General features: G+C 36.3%; 1 protein-coding gene across 5 annotated transcripts in view; it reads left to right on the top strand.

The window, feature by feature from the left end:
* UBR1 (ubiquitin protein ligase E3 component n-recognin 1) overlaps positions 1–21,245 on the top strand; it is a 693,945-nt gene that overhangs the window by 563,242 nt on the left and 109,458 nt on the right. For all 5 annotated transcript variants that reach the window (XM_053697798.1, XM_053697801.1, XM_053697800.1 and 2 more), the window contains exon 35: positions 3,967–4,115. In XM_053697798.1, the coding sequence (XP_053553773.1) occupies positions 3,967–4,115 (149 nt within the window). The remainder of the gene's footprint in view (positions 1–3,966; positions 4,116–21,245) is intronic.

Genomic DNA, 21,245 nt, shown 5'->3' with positions numbered 1-21,245 from the left:
TGCTTGTCTTCGGTCGAATGACTGGGAGGTGGCAGTTAGGGGAGGAGCTATATAGACAGCTCTGCTGTGGGTGATCCTCTTGCAGCTTCCTGTTGGGAAGGAGAATATCCCACAAGTAATGGATGAATCCGTGGACTGGATACACCACAAGAGAAATAAATTTATCATGGAAGCATAAATTTTGTTTTTAATCTTGTCAGCCGCTCCAGCTTCCTCCAACCGTTGCAAAGCCTCTTTCTGGGTCTAAAATGAGGAATCCGGCTTCCTCCAATCATTGCATTGAATCAGACATTGATTCCCCTGGGGGGGGAAGCCGTGATTGGAGGATGACCCATCCATCATTTCTTACGTCAGAAATGGCTTGCGACAACTGGGGGAAGCTGAAGCATCTGTCAAGATTAAATGGTAAGTATGTTTTCACGAGTGAAATGTAAATTTTGATGAATTAAAGTGCCCCTGTTTTTAATAGAATTTTTAAAAACTGAGCACTTTTGCATCAAAACTTACATTCACTTTAACATGTGTCGGTTAACTGTTTTGTGAAACAAAAAAGTCTCACAAAACGCATCAAAAATACATTACAAAGTACAGTTACACTTATAATAACACCATCTAATAAAAATTATTTTTAAAAAAGCACAAAAAGGACTTCCGATGGGCGGCTTTGTAAGATGGCTGCAGGCTCTGAAGATAATCCTCTTTAACTTCAATTTTACAACCATCAATTTACGCCATCTGCATCTCCCTTGACAGGCAAGCTGTCCGTGAACACTTAGCAGATAGAAGGAACTCCAACTCTTCTACCCCGGACGGCACTTTAATTAAATATCAGGCAACTACCCAAGAGACAATGGCTTTAGACAGATTGGAAACTTTACTCAACAGTTGTGAAGACCTATGCAAAACGCTACAGAACATGAGGCGTGTGGGCATCGCAGAAACGGGTCAGAGCTACTCAAATCAGAGAATGCCTAGCATATCCGTTGAATCCGCCATGCCATTGCTCTCAGACCCACGTGGATGATCGGTGGCTTACCCCGCAGAAGATTGTTCCCCATACCTAAGCGAATTTGGCAGCCTCCCATTCCCAAAGACCAAGCAGACTACGTTTGAGGATCCACATACAACTCCTCCGCCAGACTACATTGTGGAAACATACACAGGTGCATTTTCTACATTACCCCCGACACAGGTTACGGCCCCTGACTTAACATGGATAACATGACCTGCGATGACGATGAAAGAAGTGGCACTCATCTATCGATTTCCTCCGATGGCGAAGGAACAGACTTGGGCAAACACTAGAATCCTTTTGTGGGATCAATGACACATGCACTCTGTCTTTACAGATGGACAGCATCGAAAACTGTGCCCATGTGAAATACGCCGGAGATTTACTCAGGGACTCACTACATCAGCCGCTTCTGGCTTCACTCTGTGATGACTCTTTACAGCTTTGCCCTGGTTTAGTGCCTATAATCTGGACTTCCCTAAACTTTTCAAGGTTTGTGCAACCATACAACTCTCAACCAGCAACAGGCATAGCTGAAAGTCTACCTGGCAAATATTGTGGAGGACTGTTTGTTTTCAGCTATTCTGCCCTCATAATTGACTAACTTTATTTTCCTACTTACTTAGAAACATAAGGTATTTTCTCCAGTGCATACAGCCTCAAAAGGTTGATTTGTATTATATTATCTTATAAGGTTTATTGGAAAAGAAAAATATATACAATGTTCCTGCACACCTGCGTTTAAAGCCTCACCTCCCACAAGATTGTGTATATTTTAAACAGCCTATATCTTTTATCCACCTTCTCTAATATTGCTCTTATAGGAACTTGACCTGAAATGGCTGACGTACAGGTCTGGATATAAAAAATGTAATTGTTTTTACTTTGAATAGTTTTTTCTGGTTTGTCCTATTCTGTTTTCTGAGTGTCCACTGTTTTAAGATTCTGTTTTCTAAGTGTCCACTGTTTTAAGATTCAGTTTTGTGAGTACTCGCTTGCCTGAAGCAACGGTAGTTTTTTGTTTTTCTTTTAAATAGCTGATGCAAAGTGTTTTGACAGGCTAGGTTTAGTGCAACTTATTCCAGTAGAAAGGGCCCACCTGTTCACCACATTTACAAATCCATTATAGATGCAGGAACTATTTTAACGCTGAAGATATGAATGCAAATAACAACCCCACCTACTCGTATTTCTTAAATGTACCCCATCTTGCAATATCTGTATAGGTATATATTGATAACACTTAGATATTTACAGCCCCATTTACTTTGAGATATAGCACTGATATTTCCTTTTGATTGCTTTCTCATAATGGTATTCTTGGTACTGTTAACCCACCCCTTGGTTTCTCGCACTACACATATACGGGAACATTTGTTGCAATATAATATTTCCAAAACATAGGTAATTTTTTCCAAGTTATAACCTTGTACAAAGCTTAGGTTTCCTTATCTGTTCTTCAGGGTGTCATTTCCTTCATTTGGAGAGGGTTCTAGCCTTGGTGTTTTTTTTGTTTGTTTTGTTTTTGTTTATTGTTGTTTAGTTTGGTTATGTTGTGTATAAAAAAAAAATCCCCAACAGTGCATGCAACTATTTTACGAGTGAAAGTTATCAATCTTCCATTATTTATATACTGTCAATATTTGCCAAAATGCGCCTAATTCTCTTCTTTTCACTCATTATATGATATTCAGCCCTGTGTGGTGCAACTGCATGTCATTTTTTGTACTTGTATGCAGTTTTGGATATAAATAAAATTTTTAAAAAAAAGCACAAAAAGTTATAAAGGCTCAAAGATATGAGATCTCAGGTGTTAGAAAAAAACAGGCAAAGGGCTTTAATATTGACATACAAACATATACTGTACATGTCTAAAGATGTATATGTGTGTGTGTATGTATTTGTGTGTGTGTATATATATATATATATATATATATATATAAAGAGCAATAGGTCCAGCACAAGTCAGCAGTTCATAATAGTTTGCAAAGTGCACGGCAACCAGAGGGTCCTGCTCACCTCTAGTATATAAATCCAAAGGAAAAATACAAGTGGCGCCAGCACTGTTTCATAAAAATGGAAAAAACCTTTATTGAGGTGTCATCATGATAAGATCATCATGAAAAAATCATAAAGGTTTTTTCCATTTTTATGAAACAGTGCTGGTGCCACTTGTCTTTTTCTTTTGGATATATATATATATATATACACTTAATATTGAGAAGCTTGTAAATGTCTAAAACATTTGCCCTTACTGTGTCTTTGCTGTGGTTGAATCCCCTGTTAGTACACAGATACGAATACAACACAGCTGCAGACCTATGAAAGTTTAATTGGAGGGAGGTTTTAAAATAAGTGGGGCATTAGCTATGCATGTTTTCTCCCTCTTGTTTCTCTAGGGTGGCATTTATGCATTGGATCAAATGTAATAAAACAAAATATTTGAATATAGTAAAACTCAACAAGAGGTACCAATATGTAGACACACACTATAGATGTAATAAGTTAATTTAATTATAATAATAGTGTTTTTATGTTGGGAGGTTTTTTTACTTGAATTCAAGAAGGGCTATTAGAGAAAATTTAAGATTTCTGTTACTCATTGGTGTAGCTCCTTTATCTGCCAGGTAGAAATGTAAATTATGACATAGTAATTCCCACCCAATGTTTTGATTTGCCACAGGACATGGCTACAGGTGATATAATTCTTGATTCTTCTCTTGCTTTGAATATGTATTAAATATATGTTAAAGTATATGAGTGTGAACACTTGAGCCCTGACTAGAAATTAATGAGGGCTTCTTCCCTAAGTTCAGTTTTGTGCATTTGCTAAATTACTCTTCTTTCTGTATTGTTTTACATTTCATATTGTTAATCTTAAAATGCCCGATTTAGTTTTTAAGTTTTTCTCCTTATTTTTTATTTGTTTGTTTATTTTTTTTAAAAATTCTCAGTCCCAGCTATACTGCTAGTATGAAGGAAATGTTGATCCACTTCTCTACTACGGTTTACCGAGTGGGCCTCAATCTTCCTCCCAACGAGACTGACCCACGCCTTCCTATCATGGCTTGGAACACCTGTGCATTTACTATTCAGTGTATAGGTAAATGATAATCTAAATACTAGAGAATGCTGTTTGTAATTTATTTGACATTAGAAAAGCACACTACACACATTGTGTTATATCCTAGGTTACAATATTATTTAATTTTATCTCAGCAGTAACCTCTAACGTATTATATATTTACGTAACAATATTTCTGATTAATGGAATTATGAATATTAATAATCATAAAATTATCGTCCGCAATATCAATTCTGATATGATAGAAATTGTCAATACACTCCCGTGAAACGTGTTATAATCTCTGTAGTGTATTTCAAAATGCTAATGAGATATCTAAAAATTATGACAATAAATTGTTATGAACATTAATAATTAATTCCTGAGTTCTGTCCAGTTAAACTTTATATACACATTGAAAATATATATGTAGAAAATAGTGTATTAATTATGACCAATTATATATGTCTAGTTGTTACAATATTCTATACAAAGCAAGCTATACGAATATTTAATGAATCTTCTGGTACCTCAGTTTTATGGACGCAATATTTCTATAAATTAACCTTAACTCCAAATGAATCGCTTATTAAATATCACACATGAATTATGCTAGAACAATTTATAACATTGATCCAATGCCAAAATATGGATTAATGATTTAACACTTGATTAATTAAATATATCCCAATGTTATAATAAGAATATTAGCTTAAATTCAATAAGTCTCTAATGGAATTTCCAGGGAAATATAATTCACGATTTTCAACCCAATATAATCTTTACATAATCAACCAGAGAAATTTGTATATTATCAATACAATAGCCAATTTATGTGCAGTTCTTAAAAGATCTGACAGTAGATAAAACTGAATTTATAAATATGGAATACAAAACCTTTCCTAATAATAAAATTACTTAGCACCAATATAATTATTTCTGGACTACACAGGCCTATGGAACACCTACCTGTAGCTACAAATTGCACTTACAATTCACAGCTACACTTAAACTATGGCTATAGAATACCTGTGATTTAAAATATAAAACATATAAAACACCTGTTAATACATTACCAGTAACCAATATGAGAATTCAATATCCAGATATTCTATTGGTCATAAGTGAAGAAGGTATTACTATTTTGCAGGTGTACAGGTCACAAAGTTATCGCTCTTGCCCAAAGAGTTTTTCCAGCCAGGATTCAGAAACAATAGCCCAAATCGTGTGTATCTCTGTTTCTTCTATAAAGGTAAAACGAGTCCACGGATTCATCCTTTACTTGTGGGATATTATCCTCCTGCTAACAGGAAGTGGCAAAGAGCACCACAGCAGAGCTGTCTATATAGCTCCTCCCTTAGCTCCACCCTCCAGTCATTCTCTTTGCCTACTCTAAGTACTAGGAAGGGTAAAGTGAAAGAGGTGATAAAATATTAGTTTTTAATTTCTTCAAGCACTGTCAGGCTTTAGTTAGAATCAAGCCTGTGTTTAAACTTGTTGCTCCGCCATGGAGTTTGCATTTAGTTCTTAAAGTTCTTCAAGGGGTTCCGTTTGAACCTATGCATTCCATAGATATTAAGCTTCTATCTTGGAAAGTTCTGTTTTTAGTTGCTATCTCTTCGGCTCGAAGAGTTTCTGAACTATCTGCATTGCAATGCGACTCACCTTATCTTGTTTTCCATGCTAATAAGGTGGTTTTGTGTACCAAACCTGGATTCCTTCCTAAGGTTGTTACTAATAAGAATATTAATCAGGAAATTGTTGTTCCTTCTCTGTGTCCTAATCCTTCCTCTAAGAAGGAGTGTCTATTGCACAACTTGGACTTGGTTTGTGCTTTGAAGTTTTACTTGCAGGCGACCAAAGATTTCCGTCAAACATCTTCTTTGTTTGTTGTCTATTCTGGAAAACATAGAGGTCAAAAAGCTACGGCTACCTCTCTTGCCTTTTGGCTGAAAAGCATCATCCGTTTGGCATACGAGACTGCTGGACAGCAGCATCCTGAAAGAATTATAGCTCACTCTACTAGAGCGGTGGCTTCCACATGGGCTTTTAAAAATGATGCTTCTGTTGAACAGATTTGTAAGGCTGCGACTTGGTCTTCGCTTCATACCTTTTCCAAATTTTCTAAATTTGATACCTTTGCTTCTTCGGAGTCTATTTTTGGGAGAAAAGTTCTTCAAGCAGTGGTGCCTTCTGTTTAACCATCTGTCTTGTCCCTCCCGTTCATCCGTGTCCTGTAGCTTTGGTATTGTATCCCACAAGTAAAGGATGACTCCGTGGACTCGTCTTACCTTTATAGAAGAAAAGTAAATTTATGCTTACCTGATAAATTAATTTCTTCTATGGTAAGACAAGTCCACGGCCCGCCCTGTCATTTTAAGACAGATTATATTTTTTTGAGTTAAACTTCAGTCACCTCTGCACCCTGTAGTTTCTCCTTTTTCTTCCTGTACCTTCGGTCAAATGACTGGGGGGTGGAGCTAAGCGAGGAGCTATATAGACAGTTCTGCTGTGGGTGCTCTTTGCTACTTCCTGTTAGCAGGAGGATAATATCCCACAAGTAAAGGATGAATCCGTGGACTCGTCTTACCATAGAAGAAATTAATTTATCAGGTAAGCATAAATTTACTTTTTTTTCAAAGTGAGACCCCTCTCCTTGCAATGTGTGAAAGCCTATATCAGTGATAGACCACTCCTTCATTCTCTAATCATTCCAATAGAATTTGGTTACGCCCTTTGAGCCGGAGCTCACCTGTCATTGGTTACTCTGAATGCCATTCAATTTCCTTAAATTGAATTTCCCTGGCTGTAATTCCCATATCGGACACCGGAGGGTAACAGACAACTGGAATGTAGCTTCATTAGTAACTACTACAGAAAAATATATATTTTTAAAGTGTTCATTTAATACACTTTTATTTTGCAGCTCAATAAACTATTTAGTCAATTTGATATGGTATTATTTAATTTGACTGATCATGTGTATTTCAATACCAAACATGGAGTAGTCTGAGAGATGCATTGAAAAGTCATATTTCTATGAGTGGACTAGTAGTATAAACCAATAATTTCAGTATGACATCATTCGATATTTCAGGAACCCTAACAATATTTAATTTCATATTTAGTGCATCTCCAATGCTGAGTGTATAAAAACATGATATAATTTACATCACAAATTTCACATGCATTTATCCATTTTAGAATATAGGACCTTTTATACCTCCTAAATATCATTTGTCAATCAGATGTTTGAAAAACAAAGACAAGTATTGTTGAGCATATATTTTAAATAGGGCAATACAGCTGTTCATTTAATATATTATATAAGCCTTAGACACATGTCCCACATCCATAAATATACATTTACACAATATTGAGGTACGCAATAACTGAAAATTCTGACATAAGTTGTACTTTAAAAATCTCAATTTTGATGCTTTAAACTTACACAGAATTAAGAGACTTTAAAATTTTAACTATTCCCCATACCACCAAGGGCATTTGGAGCTGACACAACTTCTGGAGTTTGTGTATTGAAACTCAGCATGGGACAATTAACATCCAGATAATAGATATTTACATTTCCTGGCCATCCTGGAAATGTATCTCAAATTGCAGACTTCCGGTCTCTCTCTGACCTCAGGGGTTCAGGTGATCTAATAGGAAATCTTTTTACACAGTTCCAGGCAGTGATCAAAAGTTTCTTTGAAGGCAATTCCTTTGAGGTCCCCAAACCAGGAGGTTTGGTATGTTCAGTCTCATTGATAAAGGACCTGTATTTTAAAATGTCAAGACATTTCCAAGTTTAATATTTGAATATAAATTAATTCATTATCTATATAATGCATATACATGTATCTATCTTATATAATGTCACTCAGCAATACCCTGACAACATAATCAGACACACACTCTTACTGCAACTATAAGCAACTATAAGCAGTGAATATATATTACTGTATATACAGATTACAAATTCTATGATTTAGATTCAGATTTGTTTAATAAAGGTGGCGAGAGTTCATAAACCATAACTCTTTGGAATTACTCTTCTCTACCACTAGGAGGAGGCAAAGATTCCCAAACTCCAAGAGCTTTATAAAAACCCTCACACATACCTCAGTCTTTACTTTGCTTCTGCTAGAGGTGGTTGAAGAATTAAGTTGTGTATTGTGAGAGGGTTTTCAGTCTATTTTGAGTCTTGGTTTCCCCTCAGAGTACAGTGCTTGTCAGAGAGATGTATATGGGGTATGGTTTGTTATTCTTTTTTCACCTCATGCAAAAATTTTTCATAAACCCTCCATAATTGGTCCCTTTATGGATCTACAATATACTACTATTCTATAACCTCTGCTGATATGTTTCAGTACTGGTTTGGCTGTCTGCTGCTTATTTGCTAGTGGACGAGTGTCTATTGGTGAGTATCTTTGAAGACATTCCTAAAGCTACGTTATGGGTACTTTTTAAGTTTATATACATATATTTGCTAAGACAGACCCTTTACACTATTCCCTTGCTTTTTTGCACGCATCAGTTTTCTTCTCTTTTAGCTTGTATTTTGTACGTTTGCCTTTAGTTTTACGCACCTCATGGTTGTGCATGTCCGGTTAGCGCACGTCCCTTTTTGTTTTTCTATATTTGACTCACTCATCGGCAGGTTAGTGCAGTTTCGTCCTCTCTTAGCTGGGGTTTTTTTTTTGTTTTTTTTTTTTCGTGTGCATTATTTCTAGCTAATGACCATTAACTCTCCTTGGATGTTCTGTTAATGTCTTCTGCTTTGTTTTGCAGTTCGGCTTAGCGTGTGTTGTACCTGTGAGTTTAGTTAAAAAGCTACTTAGGAGAGTGTAAGTGGTTTCCATTCCTCAAGAACTTTTTCTAAGAGGGTTATAGTGTTTATTGCATTGCTTTGCCATATGCTATAATGGAGCAGTCTGGTTTTGTCCCTAAAGCTACCCAAGAAACTGAGGCTCCTGAACACCTTTCTACCATTATTAGGGGTGCTTATTGTAAAAAAAAAAATAGAAATGCCTTCTCCAGCTCATTTATTTGGCTCCTATTTAGAATTGTTTATGCAATCAGACCAATCTATGCCTTTTCTTTGTGTATTATTCACCTACTGTTTGTTCATTATAGGAGAATACTGACATGGTCTCACCTATCAAGGCTGCAGTTTCTGAGACGCTGACTGCTTTCCCGCCTTCAAACAAGCGTAAAAGGTTAGTTTAGCTTTTATCTTCTACAAGTGCTATGTGCCCTGAGACCAGGGATACTGTTATGTCTTCAGATGGTCTTGAACCTGATATTTCCTTTTTTTGCTTAAAGTTGAACATATTCGTTTTCTTCTAAAGTACTTTAGAAGTTAAAGATCCTAAAAGTTTCTAATATGAGCCTTGTAATCATTTCTACTGTTACTGGAGTTCAAGGGGATTTTCCTCCTCAGGACAGAAAGTCTAGAGGAAAATCCAAAGCTTCTAATTGTTTTTGTTCCTTTCATCAGAATAAGGAACAAAAAGTTGACTCCTCTGCTCAAAAGCAAGGCTCCTCTGGGTTTAGTCTTGAGACCTAGTGCTAACTGGATCTGTAAGATAAGGAAGGCCAGTTCTAGATCTGAAGGCTTTGAACAGTTTTTTAAGGATTACATCTTTCAGATTGTAAACCATTAAGACTATTCTGCCTTTTGTTCAGCAAGGTCAGTTTATGTCCACAATAGATTTAAATGATGCTTACCTTCATATTTCTATTCACAGAGATCATTAGCAGTTTCTGAGGTTTGTCTTTATGGACAGACATTGTTCTTCCATTTGGTCTGGCTACAGCTCCAAGTATATTCACAAAGGTTCTGGGTGCCCTTTTGTCTGTGATCAGGTCTCAGGGTATTTCAGTGTTTCCATACAAGAACGACATCTTGGTTAAAGCTCCATCTTTTCCTTTAGCAGAATCTCACACCAACCAACTCTTGTTGTTTATTCAACAGCATGGTTGGATGATCAATTTTCCAAAATGTTCTTTGGTTTCTAAGACAAAGGTAACTTTTGGGGCTGTTTTTGAAATGGATTGTGTATCCATGAGTCTTTCTCTAACAGAGCAGAAATGGTTAAAATTAGTGTCAATTGTGGATTGTCTGAACCTTCAGTCTCTCTCGTTTTCCCTCTGTGTCTCTTTGTATGGAAGTCCTAGGTCTCATGATTACAGCTTCAGATGCAATACCATTTGTTTATTTTTACATGAGGCATCTTCAGCTTTGTATGCCGTTTCAATAGTGAAGAAATTATACTCTGCTGTCTCAAAATATATGTTTGGATCCCAGTACAAGTCCGTCTCTATCTTGGTGGCTGGATCATCAGTTTATCAGTCAGCTTCTTTTGCTCATTCTACCTGGACTGTGATCACTACAGATGCACGTTTCTCAGGCTGTGGAGCTGTTTGGGGGGTCTCTAGCAGCACAGGGAGTTTGGAATCCTCATGAAGCAATGTTACCAATCAATGTTCTAGAACTCTCTGCAATTTTCTGGGCTCTTCAAGCTTGAAAAGAGAGTTTAATCTCCGTTTTCAGACATACAAGGTCACAGCAGTAGCTTATGTCAACCATAATTTGGAGGTTTCTTGAATTCTCTCATGGGAAAAAACAATTTCTGTCTAGACTTTACAATTCATATTCCGGGGGTGAATAACAGGGAGGCTGACTTTCTCAGTTATCAAGCTCTACATCCAGGGGAGTGGTCAACAAACTTCTCATGTACCTTACGAGGTCTAGGGATATCAGGCAGAGTTAGTGGATTATTTAGTGGTTCCTTGGTCTTTTCAGCCCGCTTATCTGTTTCCACCTCTGGTACTTCTTCCCAGAGTAATTTCCAAGATAAGCCTAGAGAAGTAATCTGTAATCCTTATTGACCCAGCATAGGCTTGTAGGATTTGGTATGTGGATCGGGTTCAGATATCCAGCTGTCCTCCTTGTCCTCTGCAGGTTAGACCCTCTGCCTCAAGGTACATTTTTTCCATCCAGATCTCAAGTCTCTGAACTTGATGGCATGGAAATTGAAGGTTTAGTCCCTAATGATAGGGGTTTCTCTGATTCTGTGATTGAAACCTTGATCCAGGCTCATAAGCCTGTCTCTAGGAGAATCTATTACAAGGTCTGGAAGTCTTTTTATTCTTGGTGAATAGATCATGGGTTTTCCTGGACATTAAACTACTTTCTTGGAAAGTTATTTCTTTTGGCTATTTCTTCTGCTAGAAAAGTTTCTAAGTTATCTGCTCTTTCTTTTGATCCTCCTTGTCTGACTTTTCATCAGGATAAGGCTGTTTTACAGACCTCATTTGATTTTTTTGCCAAAGGGGGTTTCTTTAGAGAACATTAGCAGAAAGATTGTTATTCCTTCTTTGTGTCCTAATCCTAAGAATGATTCAGAGAGGTCTTTGCATTCTTTAGATTTGTAAGGGCATTGAAATATTACATTGCTGTGACTAAAGATTTAAGACAAACTTCTAGGAAGGGTCAGAAAGCTTCTGCTGTTTCTTTGACCTCTTGGTTGAAACTTTTTCACAAAGTAATGGATTGTGGACTCTCACCACCTGTATGGAAGAAAACATAATTTATGCTTACCTGATAAATATATTTCTTTCATGGTGGTGAGAGTCCATGAAACTCCACCTATATATATATATATATATATATATATATATAATTTATTTTTTATTAATTTTTTTTTTTTTCTTCAGCACATCTTTTTTCCCTGCATCTATAATGGATTCTTTATCTTACCTCACTTTGCTTGGCTATACACTAGACTGAGGTATGTGTGAGGTGGGAGGGCTCTTGGGGTTTGGGAATCTTTGCCTTCACATAGTGGTAGAGAAGAGTAATTCCCAAATGTAATAAATTGTGGACTCTCACCACCATGAAAGAAATGCATTTATCAGGTAAGCATAAATTATGTTTTTTAAATAACTTTTCATTTTACTTCTATTATCACATTAGCTTTGTTCTTTTGGTATCCTTTGCTGAAGAAGCAGCCAAGCACTATAGGCACTCTAGCTGAACATATCAGATGAGCCAATGACAAGAGTTATATATGTGCAGCTATCAAACAGCAGCTAGCTCCCAGTAGTGCATTGCTGATCCTGAGCCTGCTTTGTTATGCTAAGAAAACAAATCAAATTATACAAAAGATATAAATTAGAAAGTTGTTTAATATTACATGCTCTAATTGAATCATGGAAGTAAAATTTAGATTTTATTGCCACTTGGGGCTAGATTATACGTGGAAATATTAATTGGACCTGCGCCAACTAACCCCTATATGCCTATGGGTGATGGCCTCTAGTAGCCACCAGAAAAGTTAATGGTAATTGGAGTGGTTTTCCCCAGGCGCCTTTAGACGGAGGCAAAGGGTATCAAATGGTGAGGAATTCAAATGTATAGGGGAATATGCTGTACACAGTGGATTTCTCCACAGTTAAAATTCCCTTAACACAGTAAGATAAAAACGAACTTTAATGAACAATAAATACAAATGTACTTCAATGAACAATAAATACAAATATGTATATATACAAATAAAAATAAAAATCTTGTGATGTACATATACAAATAAAAATCCTGTTTGGTAGTTAAATGGTAAACTCCTAGGAATATATTAAAAAACCTTCATGGATCCATGAGGAAAAAATATATTAAAACCAAGCATAAAATCACAAATGTACAGATTTACAGCAGTGATGGTAATGCACAAGTATAAAAAAGTGGGTAATGCACTTGGCTGCACTGATCTGAACCAATAGTGTCCCAGTTGTCTTTGGTGTACCAAAGTGTGTACAGGAGTCACGATTAGAACAAAGAGTTGTAAAAACCACTCAGTGGTGGAGGACAGTCCTGGGTGATTAAGGATACATATAGTGGTATAAACAAAATGAGCTCCTAGTGATAGTGGAGACAACAGAGTGTATAAAAAGATGATCCGGTGATGTGAAATAAAAGTAAACAGTGAGAAGTGGAAAAATGAAAAATGTGTATAAAAATATAAAAATACAAAAATTATAAAAATGGTAAAAATTGTGTCAATGAGGAATGTTCATAACAAAAAAAGTAAATTGAAACAGTTCAGTGTCAGTGAATGATATCCATAGGGAAGCGGACAAAACTGCAGTGAATGATATCCGATGAGGGCAAATCAAATCCTTGAAAGTTAAGTGATGTGCGTGAAATATGTGCGCAAATAACTCCAGATATAAAAAATGAAGGCAAATCTTAAAATATCTCCAAACGTGAAGAAAACAAATGTGGAAAAGATGAAAAGAAATGTATAAAGACAAGTACTACTACTTAGAGTAGAAAGTTCCTGTGTATCACAAGTAGAAAATGTAATGGAGCGATCGGCATCAACCTAGATACCCTTTGCCATTTGATACCCTTTGCCTCCGTCTAAAGGCGCCTGGGGAAAACCACTCCAATTACCATCGCTAGATTATACGTGGCACGCTATTTAGTGCTCCCGCACGTATTACAAATTGAATACTAAAAAGTTTCTGTGAGAGCAAACCCTGTGACATGCTCTAACTTCCCGAATTCGGATATTGCGCCCACACTAATGCATTTGGCCTATAGTCTTCAATAGAGAGAACATTAACCCGACAGGAGTTATTAATATTTCATATTCCAATGTTCTTCACATACAGAACAATTGTAACTACATATTTCTATATATAATTAGAAAGTTAGGAACTACAACAAAAGATATTTCTTTCATGTAATTAGCAAGAGTCCATGAGCTAGTGACGTATGGGATATACATTCCTACCAGGAGGGGCAAAGTTTCCCAAACCTCAAAATGCCTATAAATACACCCCTCACCACACCCACAAATCAGTTTTACAAACTTTGCCTCCTGTGGAGGTGGTGAAGTAAGTTTGTGCTAGATTCTACGTTGATATACGCTCCGCAGCAGGTTGGAGCCCGGTTTTCCTCTCAGCGTGCAGTGAATGTCAGAGGGATGTGAAGAGAGTATTGCCTGTTTGAATTCAATGATCTCCTTCTACGGGGTCTATTTCATAGGTTCTCTGTTATCGGTCGTAGAGATTCATCTCTTACCTCCCTTTTCAGATTGACGATATACTCTTATATATACCATTACCTCTACTGATTCTCGTTTCAGTACTGGTTTGGCTTTCTACTACATGTAGATGAGTGTCCTGGGGTAAGTAAGTCTTATTTTCTGTGACACTCTAAGCTATGGTTGGGCACTTTTATATAAAGTTCTAAATATATGTGTTTAAACATTTATTTGCCTTGATTCAGGATGTTCAACGTTCCTTATTTTCAGACAGTCAGTTTCATATTTGGGATAATGCATATGAATAATTCAATTTTTTCTTACCTTAAAATTTGACGTTTTTTCCTGTGGGCTGTTAGGCTCGCGGGGGCTGAAAATGCTTCATTTTATTGCGTTATTCTTGGCGCGGACTTTCTTAGCGCAAAAATTTTCTTGTCATTTCCGGTGTCATACGTGTCGCCGGAAGTTGCGTCATTTTTTTGACGTTTTTGCGCCAAAAAATGTTGGCGTTACCGGATGTGGCGCCATTCTTGGCGCCAAAAGCATTTAGGCGCCAAATAATGTGGGCGGCTTTTTTTGGCGCTAAAAAATTTGAGCGTCATTCTTGTCTCCACTATATTTAAGTCTCATTATTTATTGCTTCTGGTTGCTAGAAGCTTGTTCATTACATTTTTTTCCCATTCCTGAAACTGTCATTTAAGGAATTTGATCAATTTTGCTTTATATGTTGTTTTTTCTATTACATATTGCAAGATGTCTCAGATGGACTCTGAATCAGAAGCTACTTCTGGAAAAATGCTTAACTGAGTTTCAGTTCTACCAAAGCTAAGTTCATTTATTTTAAATGTTATAAATGTTTATCTTTAGCTATGGTTTGTAATAAGTTATTATGTTATACTTTTACATGCGAATTCCATTAGTATTTATGCTTTATATATTTTCTTTTCTTACAAGAAATATTTAGAAGACTTATAAGAAATATTTTTCTGATTCTATGTTAAAGGCTTTGTCTGACTTTGTGCCTTCTAATAAAATTTTTAGGTCTTTTTCACTTCTTTTTTAATTATTGAAGTTTCAAATGACCAACAACATACTGATTTATCCTTCTCTGATGATGTTTTTTTCTCTTTCAGAAATTTTCTTCATCAGATATTGACACTAACAAATCTACTTTTTTATTATTTTTCTATTATTAAAGTACATTTGTTCTTTGTTGAAAAGGTGTTGATTATTTTGGATATTAAGGTAACTAGTTCTTTAAGACTAGCTGACATTATTTCTGCCTATTTATTTCTTCTGTGTTTTCAGAGGTTTTCTTTCCAATTCCCTATACTAGGGAATGGAATAGGCTGAGAATTTTCTTTTATTCCTTCTTCAAAGGTTTTAAACTATATTCTTTGCCAGCAGTTAAACTCAATTTGGAGGGTTCTCCAATTTATTGGGGCTATCTCTAATTCTGCTTATTATGCTATTGTTTCTATAGCAAAATAGTATTTATTTTCCTTTAGATAGTTTGTATCTTATTTATGGAAAATTATTTAGTTTCAGGTACTTTCTTGGTCCTGTGATTTATTTGGATATTGCAATTGCTTCATTTTCTCTGTTTACTTTAAGATCAAGTATCAGATTATGATTTATTTTAGCATTGTTAAAGGGACAACATTTACTAGACTAGGTGCTGTTGCATTTGTCTTGTTGTTTTGCATTTATTGATTATGCAAATCCACTGTATTGGCTGGTCCTTTAATCTGGACTATCATGCTAATAATTTCATTTGTGTCTTCATTTTATTGAATATTTTCGCAAATGAGGGTTAATCTATGTCTTTAGCTTTTTTAGCTAGAAGAATTTTGTGATTTTTTTTAAAAAAAAATCCATATTTCTTTTGTTCTAAGATAATCAATTATTTGTTTTATAATTGGATTCAATTCTTAACTGTTACTCTGGGCTTCAAGGTTGAGTTCTAAGACTAAAACTTTAAGCTTATACTGGTTTGGTTGTTCTTATTAAGGAACGAATTCCTGAGTTCTTTCCCAAGTAACATGTCTATATTTGGAGTTCGAAATCAGCTCCCTAATTTTGCGATGTACGTGCCGTATTCCAGCTTGGCTGGTAAGGGGCAGGTTAAGGCTTCTTTGAAATGTCTTTGATTTTATTCCAGTAAGGCTAACACTTTCTTTAACTGTGTTTCTGTCCTATATATTTTGGGTACTGTTGAAGCATGGTTGGGCACCCATGGGGATCAAGCGCTGCTCAGACCTGGAATCTTCTAGGGTATTTCTTCCAGTTCCTTTTGAGGAACCGGGGTTTGGAGTTTTATTCAAACTATTTTGCCTTTTTATGGTCGTTGATAGCATTATTTGTTTTCATTAGATACAATAAATGCATATTTTAATTTTTCTGTTTTCATTCAGATTATTTTCTGAGGATGCGGAATCTCATATGAGGCGTCTGAAATTGGTTTCAGCTTATCGAAACCTTCAGTCTCAATCTTTCCCTTCGGTAGCCTTATGCATGGAAATTCTAGGTCTTATGACTGCTGCATTGGACGCGATTCCCTTTGCTCGTTTTCACATGCGACCTCTTCAGCTCTGTATGCTGAACCAGTGGTGCAGGGATTATACAAAGATATCTCAATTAATTAATATCTTTAAAACCGATTGTTCGACACTCTCTGACGTGGTGGACAGACCACCATCGTTTAGTTCAGGGGGCTTCTTTTGTTCTTCCAACCTAGACTGTGATCTCAACAGATGCAAGTCTGACAGGTTGGGGAGCTGTATGGGGGTTTCTGACAGCACAAGGGGTTTGGGAATCTCAGGAGGTGAGATTACCAATCAACATTTTTGGAACTCCATGCAGTTTTCAGAGCTCTTCAGTCGTGGCCTCTTCTAAAGAGAGAGTCGTTCATTTGTTTCTAGACGGACGATGTCACAACCGTGGCATATGTCAATCATCAAGGAGGAACTCACAGTCCTCTGGCTATGAAAGAAGTCTCTCGAATACTTGTATGGGCGGAATCCAGCTCCTGTCTAATTTCTGCGGTTCATATCCCAGGTTTAAACAACTGGGAAGCGGATTATCTCAGTCGCCAAACGCTACATCCGGGCGAATGGTTTCTTCACCCAGAGGTATTTCTTCAGATTGTTCAAATATGGGGACTTCCAGAAATAGATCTGATGGCTTCTCATCTAAACAAGAAGCTTCCCAGGTATCTGTCCAGATCCAGGGATCCTCAGGCGGAAGCAGTGGATGCATTGTCACTTCCTTGGAAGTATCATCCTGCTTATATCTTTCCGACTATAGTTCTTTTTCCAAGATTCTAAAGGAACGTTCGTTTATTCTGCTGGTGGCTCCAGCATGGCCTCACAGGTTTTGGTATGCGGATCTTGTCCGGATGGCCACTTGCCAACCGTGGACTCTTCCGTTAAGACCAGACCTTCTATCGCAAGGTCCTTTTTTCCATCAGGTTCTCAAATCCTTAAATTTGAAGGTATGGAGATTGAACGCTTGATTCTCAGTCATAGAGGTTTCTCTGACTCTGTGATTCATACTATGTTACAGGCTCGTAAAACTGTATCTAGGAAGATATATTATCGAGTCTAGAAGATTTACATTTCTTGGCGTTTTTCTCATCATTTTTCTTGGCATTCTTTTAGAATTCCTAGAATTTTACAGTTTCTTCAGGTTGGTTTGGATAAGGTTTGTCTGCAAGTTCCTTGAAAGGTCAAATCTCTGCTCTTTCTGTTCTTTTTCACAGAAAGATCGCTAGTCTTCCTGATATTCATTGTTTTGTACAAGCTTTGGCTCGTATAAAACCTGTTATTAAGTCAATCTCTGCTCCTTGGAGTTTGAATTTGGTTCTGGGGGCTCTTCAAGCTCCTCCGTTTGAACCTATGCATTCGCTGGATATTAATTACTTTCATGGAAAGTTTTGTTTCTTTTGGCCATCTCTTCTGCTAGAAGAGTTTCTGAATTATCTGCTCTTTCTTGTGAGTCTCCTTTTCTGATTTTTCATCAGGATAAGGCGGTGTTGCGAACTTCTTTTAAATTTTTACCTAAGGTTGTGAATTCTAACAACATTAGTAGAGAAATTGTGGTTCCTTCATTGTGTCCTAATCCTAAGAATTCTAAGGAAAAGTTGTTGCATTCTTTGGATGTAGTTAGAGCTTTGAAATATTATGTTGAAGCTACTAAGGATTTCTGAAAGACTTCTAGTCTATTTGTTATCTTTTCCGGTTCTAGGAAAGGTCAGAAGGCTTCTGCCATTTCTTTGGCATCTTGGTTAAAATCTTTGTTTCATCATGCCTATGTCGAGTTGGGTAAAACTCCGCCTCAAAGGATTATAGCTCATTCTACTAGGTCAGTTTCTACTTCCTGGGCGTATAGGAATGAAGCTTCAGTTGATCAGATTTGCAAAGCAGCCACTTGGTCTTCTTTGCATACTTTTACTAAATTCTACCATTTTGATGTGTTTTCTTCTTCTGAAGCAGTTTTTGGTAGAAAAGTACTTCAGGCAGCTGTTTCAGTTTGATTCTTCTGCTTATAATTTCAGGTTTTTTTTCATTATAAGATTTAAACTTTATTTTGGGGGTGGATTTTTTTCAGCGGAATTGGCTGTCTTTATTTTATCCCTCCCTCTCTAGTGACTCTTGCGTGGAAGATCCACATCTTGGGTAGTCATTATCCCATACGTCACTAGCTCATGGACTCTTGCTAATTACATGAAAGAAAACATAATTTATGTAAGAACTTACCTGATAAATTCATTTCTTTCATATTAGCAAGAGTCCATGAGGCCCACCCTTTTTTGTGGTGGTTATGATTTTTTTGTATAAAGCACAATTATTCCAATTCCTTATTTTTTATGCTTTCGCACTTTTTTCTTATCACCCCACTTCTTGGCTATACGTTAAACTGATTTGTGGGTGTGGTGAGGGGTGTATTTATAGGCATTTTGAGGTTTGGGAAACTTTGCCCCTCCTGGTAGGAATGTATATCCCATACGTCACTAGCTCATGGACTCTTGCTAATATGAAAGAAATGAATTTATCAGGTAAGTTCTTACATAAATTATGTTTTTCCTTTTTCTCTGGGAACTTATTGTCTCCTCAGGTACCTTGTCACAATTCATGCAAGATTAATGGGTAGCCTGCAGGAGCAGTGCTTAAGCATAAAATACAAATAATTACTGAGTTGACATAAGTCACAGATGTGTGAGTTATGTCAAAAAAAAGGGTATGCTTCTTTACACTGGTATGAGATAATCTCACGTCACTGGGAACTCTGTTATGTTATAAAATATAACTTTTATTAACGTTGTTTAAAAAGACAGCTTATATATTGTAATACTTTGCTGTCCTCACTTGGATTAAAAACACATCTCCTTTATATTGCTATACATTATAATTCTATTCTTGAGTTGGTTACAACACCGAGAAATATAGAGTATTATATATGAAGCCTGGGTATTTATTGTATTTTCAAAATAAATAATTGGCCATATGTGTGGCTTGTTTGAAAAATACACCTTATTGGCTAAATATATTATCTAACAGGTTTAAAGTTCCTGTGTTCCTAATATATTACTTAAAATATTATTAGGTGATAAACATGTGATTCTGTGGTCAATGTGGTAACGGGGGTATATGGTAATTTTAATGAACTTAAATTCAAGTGTGCATATAGTATTCAGTTTGTACACTGTTGTTTCGTAAAGTTCTCTATTGCGGTAACATTTGATTATATAATCAAACTCTTAAGTTTGTGTTAAATCAAGAGCTGCTGTGTAAAGATTAATGTTAAACTATATTCTTTGCCAGCAGTTAAACTCAATTTGGAGGGTTCTCCAATTTATTGGGGCTATCTCTAATTCTGCTTATTATGCTATTGTTTCTATAGCAAAATAGTATTTATTTTCCTTTAGATAGTTGTATCTTATTTATGGAAAATTATTTAGTTTCAGGTACTTTCTTGGTCCTGTGATTTATTTGGATATTGCAATTGCTTCATTTTCTCTGTTTACTTTAAGATCAAGTATCAGATTATGATTTATTTTAGCATTGTTAAAGGGACAACATTTACTAGACTAGGTGCTGTTGCATTTGTCTTGTTGTTTTGCATTTATTGATTATGCAAGTCCACTGTATTGGCTGGTCCTTTAATCTGGACTATCATGCTAATAATTTCATTTGTGTCTTCATTTTATTGAATATTTTCGCAAATGATTGTTAATCTATGTCTTTAGCTTTTTTAGCTAGAAGAATTTTGTGATTTTTTTTTAAAAAAAATCCATATTTCTTTTGTTCTAAGATAATCAATTATTTGTTTTATAATTGGATTCAATTCTTAACTGTTACTCTGGGCTTCAAGGTTGAGTTCTAAGACTAAAACTTTAAGCTTATACTGGTTTGGTTGTTCTTATTAAGGAACAAATTCCTGAGTTCTTTCCCAAGTAACATGTCTATATTTGGAGTTCGAAATCAGCTCCCTAATTTTGCGATGTACGTGCCGTATTCCAGCTTGGCTGGTAAGGGGCAGGTTAAGGCTTCTTTGAAATTTCTTTGATTTTATTCCAGTAAGGCTAACACTTTCTTTAACTGTGTTTCTGTCCTATATATTTTGGGTACTGTTGAAGCATGGCTGGGCACCCATGGGGTTCAAGCGCTGCTCAGACCTGGAATCTTCTAGGGTATTTCTTCCAGTTCCTTTTGAGGAACCGGGGTTTGGAGTTTTATTCAAACTATTTTGCCTTTTTATGGTCGTTGATAGCATTATTTGTTTTCATTAGATACAATAAATGCATATTTTAATTTTTCTGTTTTCATTCAGATTATTTTCTGAGGATGCGGAATCTCATATGAGGCGTCTGAAATTGGTTTCAGCTTATCGAAACCTTCAGTCTCAATCTTTCCCTTCGGTAGCCTTATGCATGGAAATTCTAGGTCTTATGACTGCTGCATTGGACGCGATTCCCTTTGCTCGTTTTCACATGCGACCTCTTCAGCTCTGTATGCTGAACCAGTGGTGCAGGGATTATACAAAGATATCTCAATTAATTAATATCTTTAAAACCGATTGTTCGACACTCTCTGACGTGGTGGACAGACCACCATCG

This window comes from Bombina bombina, chromosome 1, assembly GCF_027579735.1.
Source record: "Bombina bombina isolate aBomBom1 chromosome 1, aBomBom1.pri, whole genome shotgun sequence".
In the NCBI taxonomy this organism is placed as follows: Eukaryota; Metazoa; Chordata; class Amphibia; order Anura; family Bombinatoridae; genus Bombina; species Bombina bombina.
This window is presented reverse-complemented; position numbering and strand designations above follow the sequence as displayed.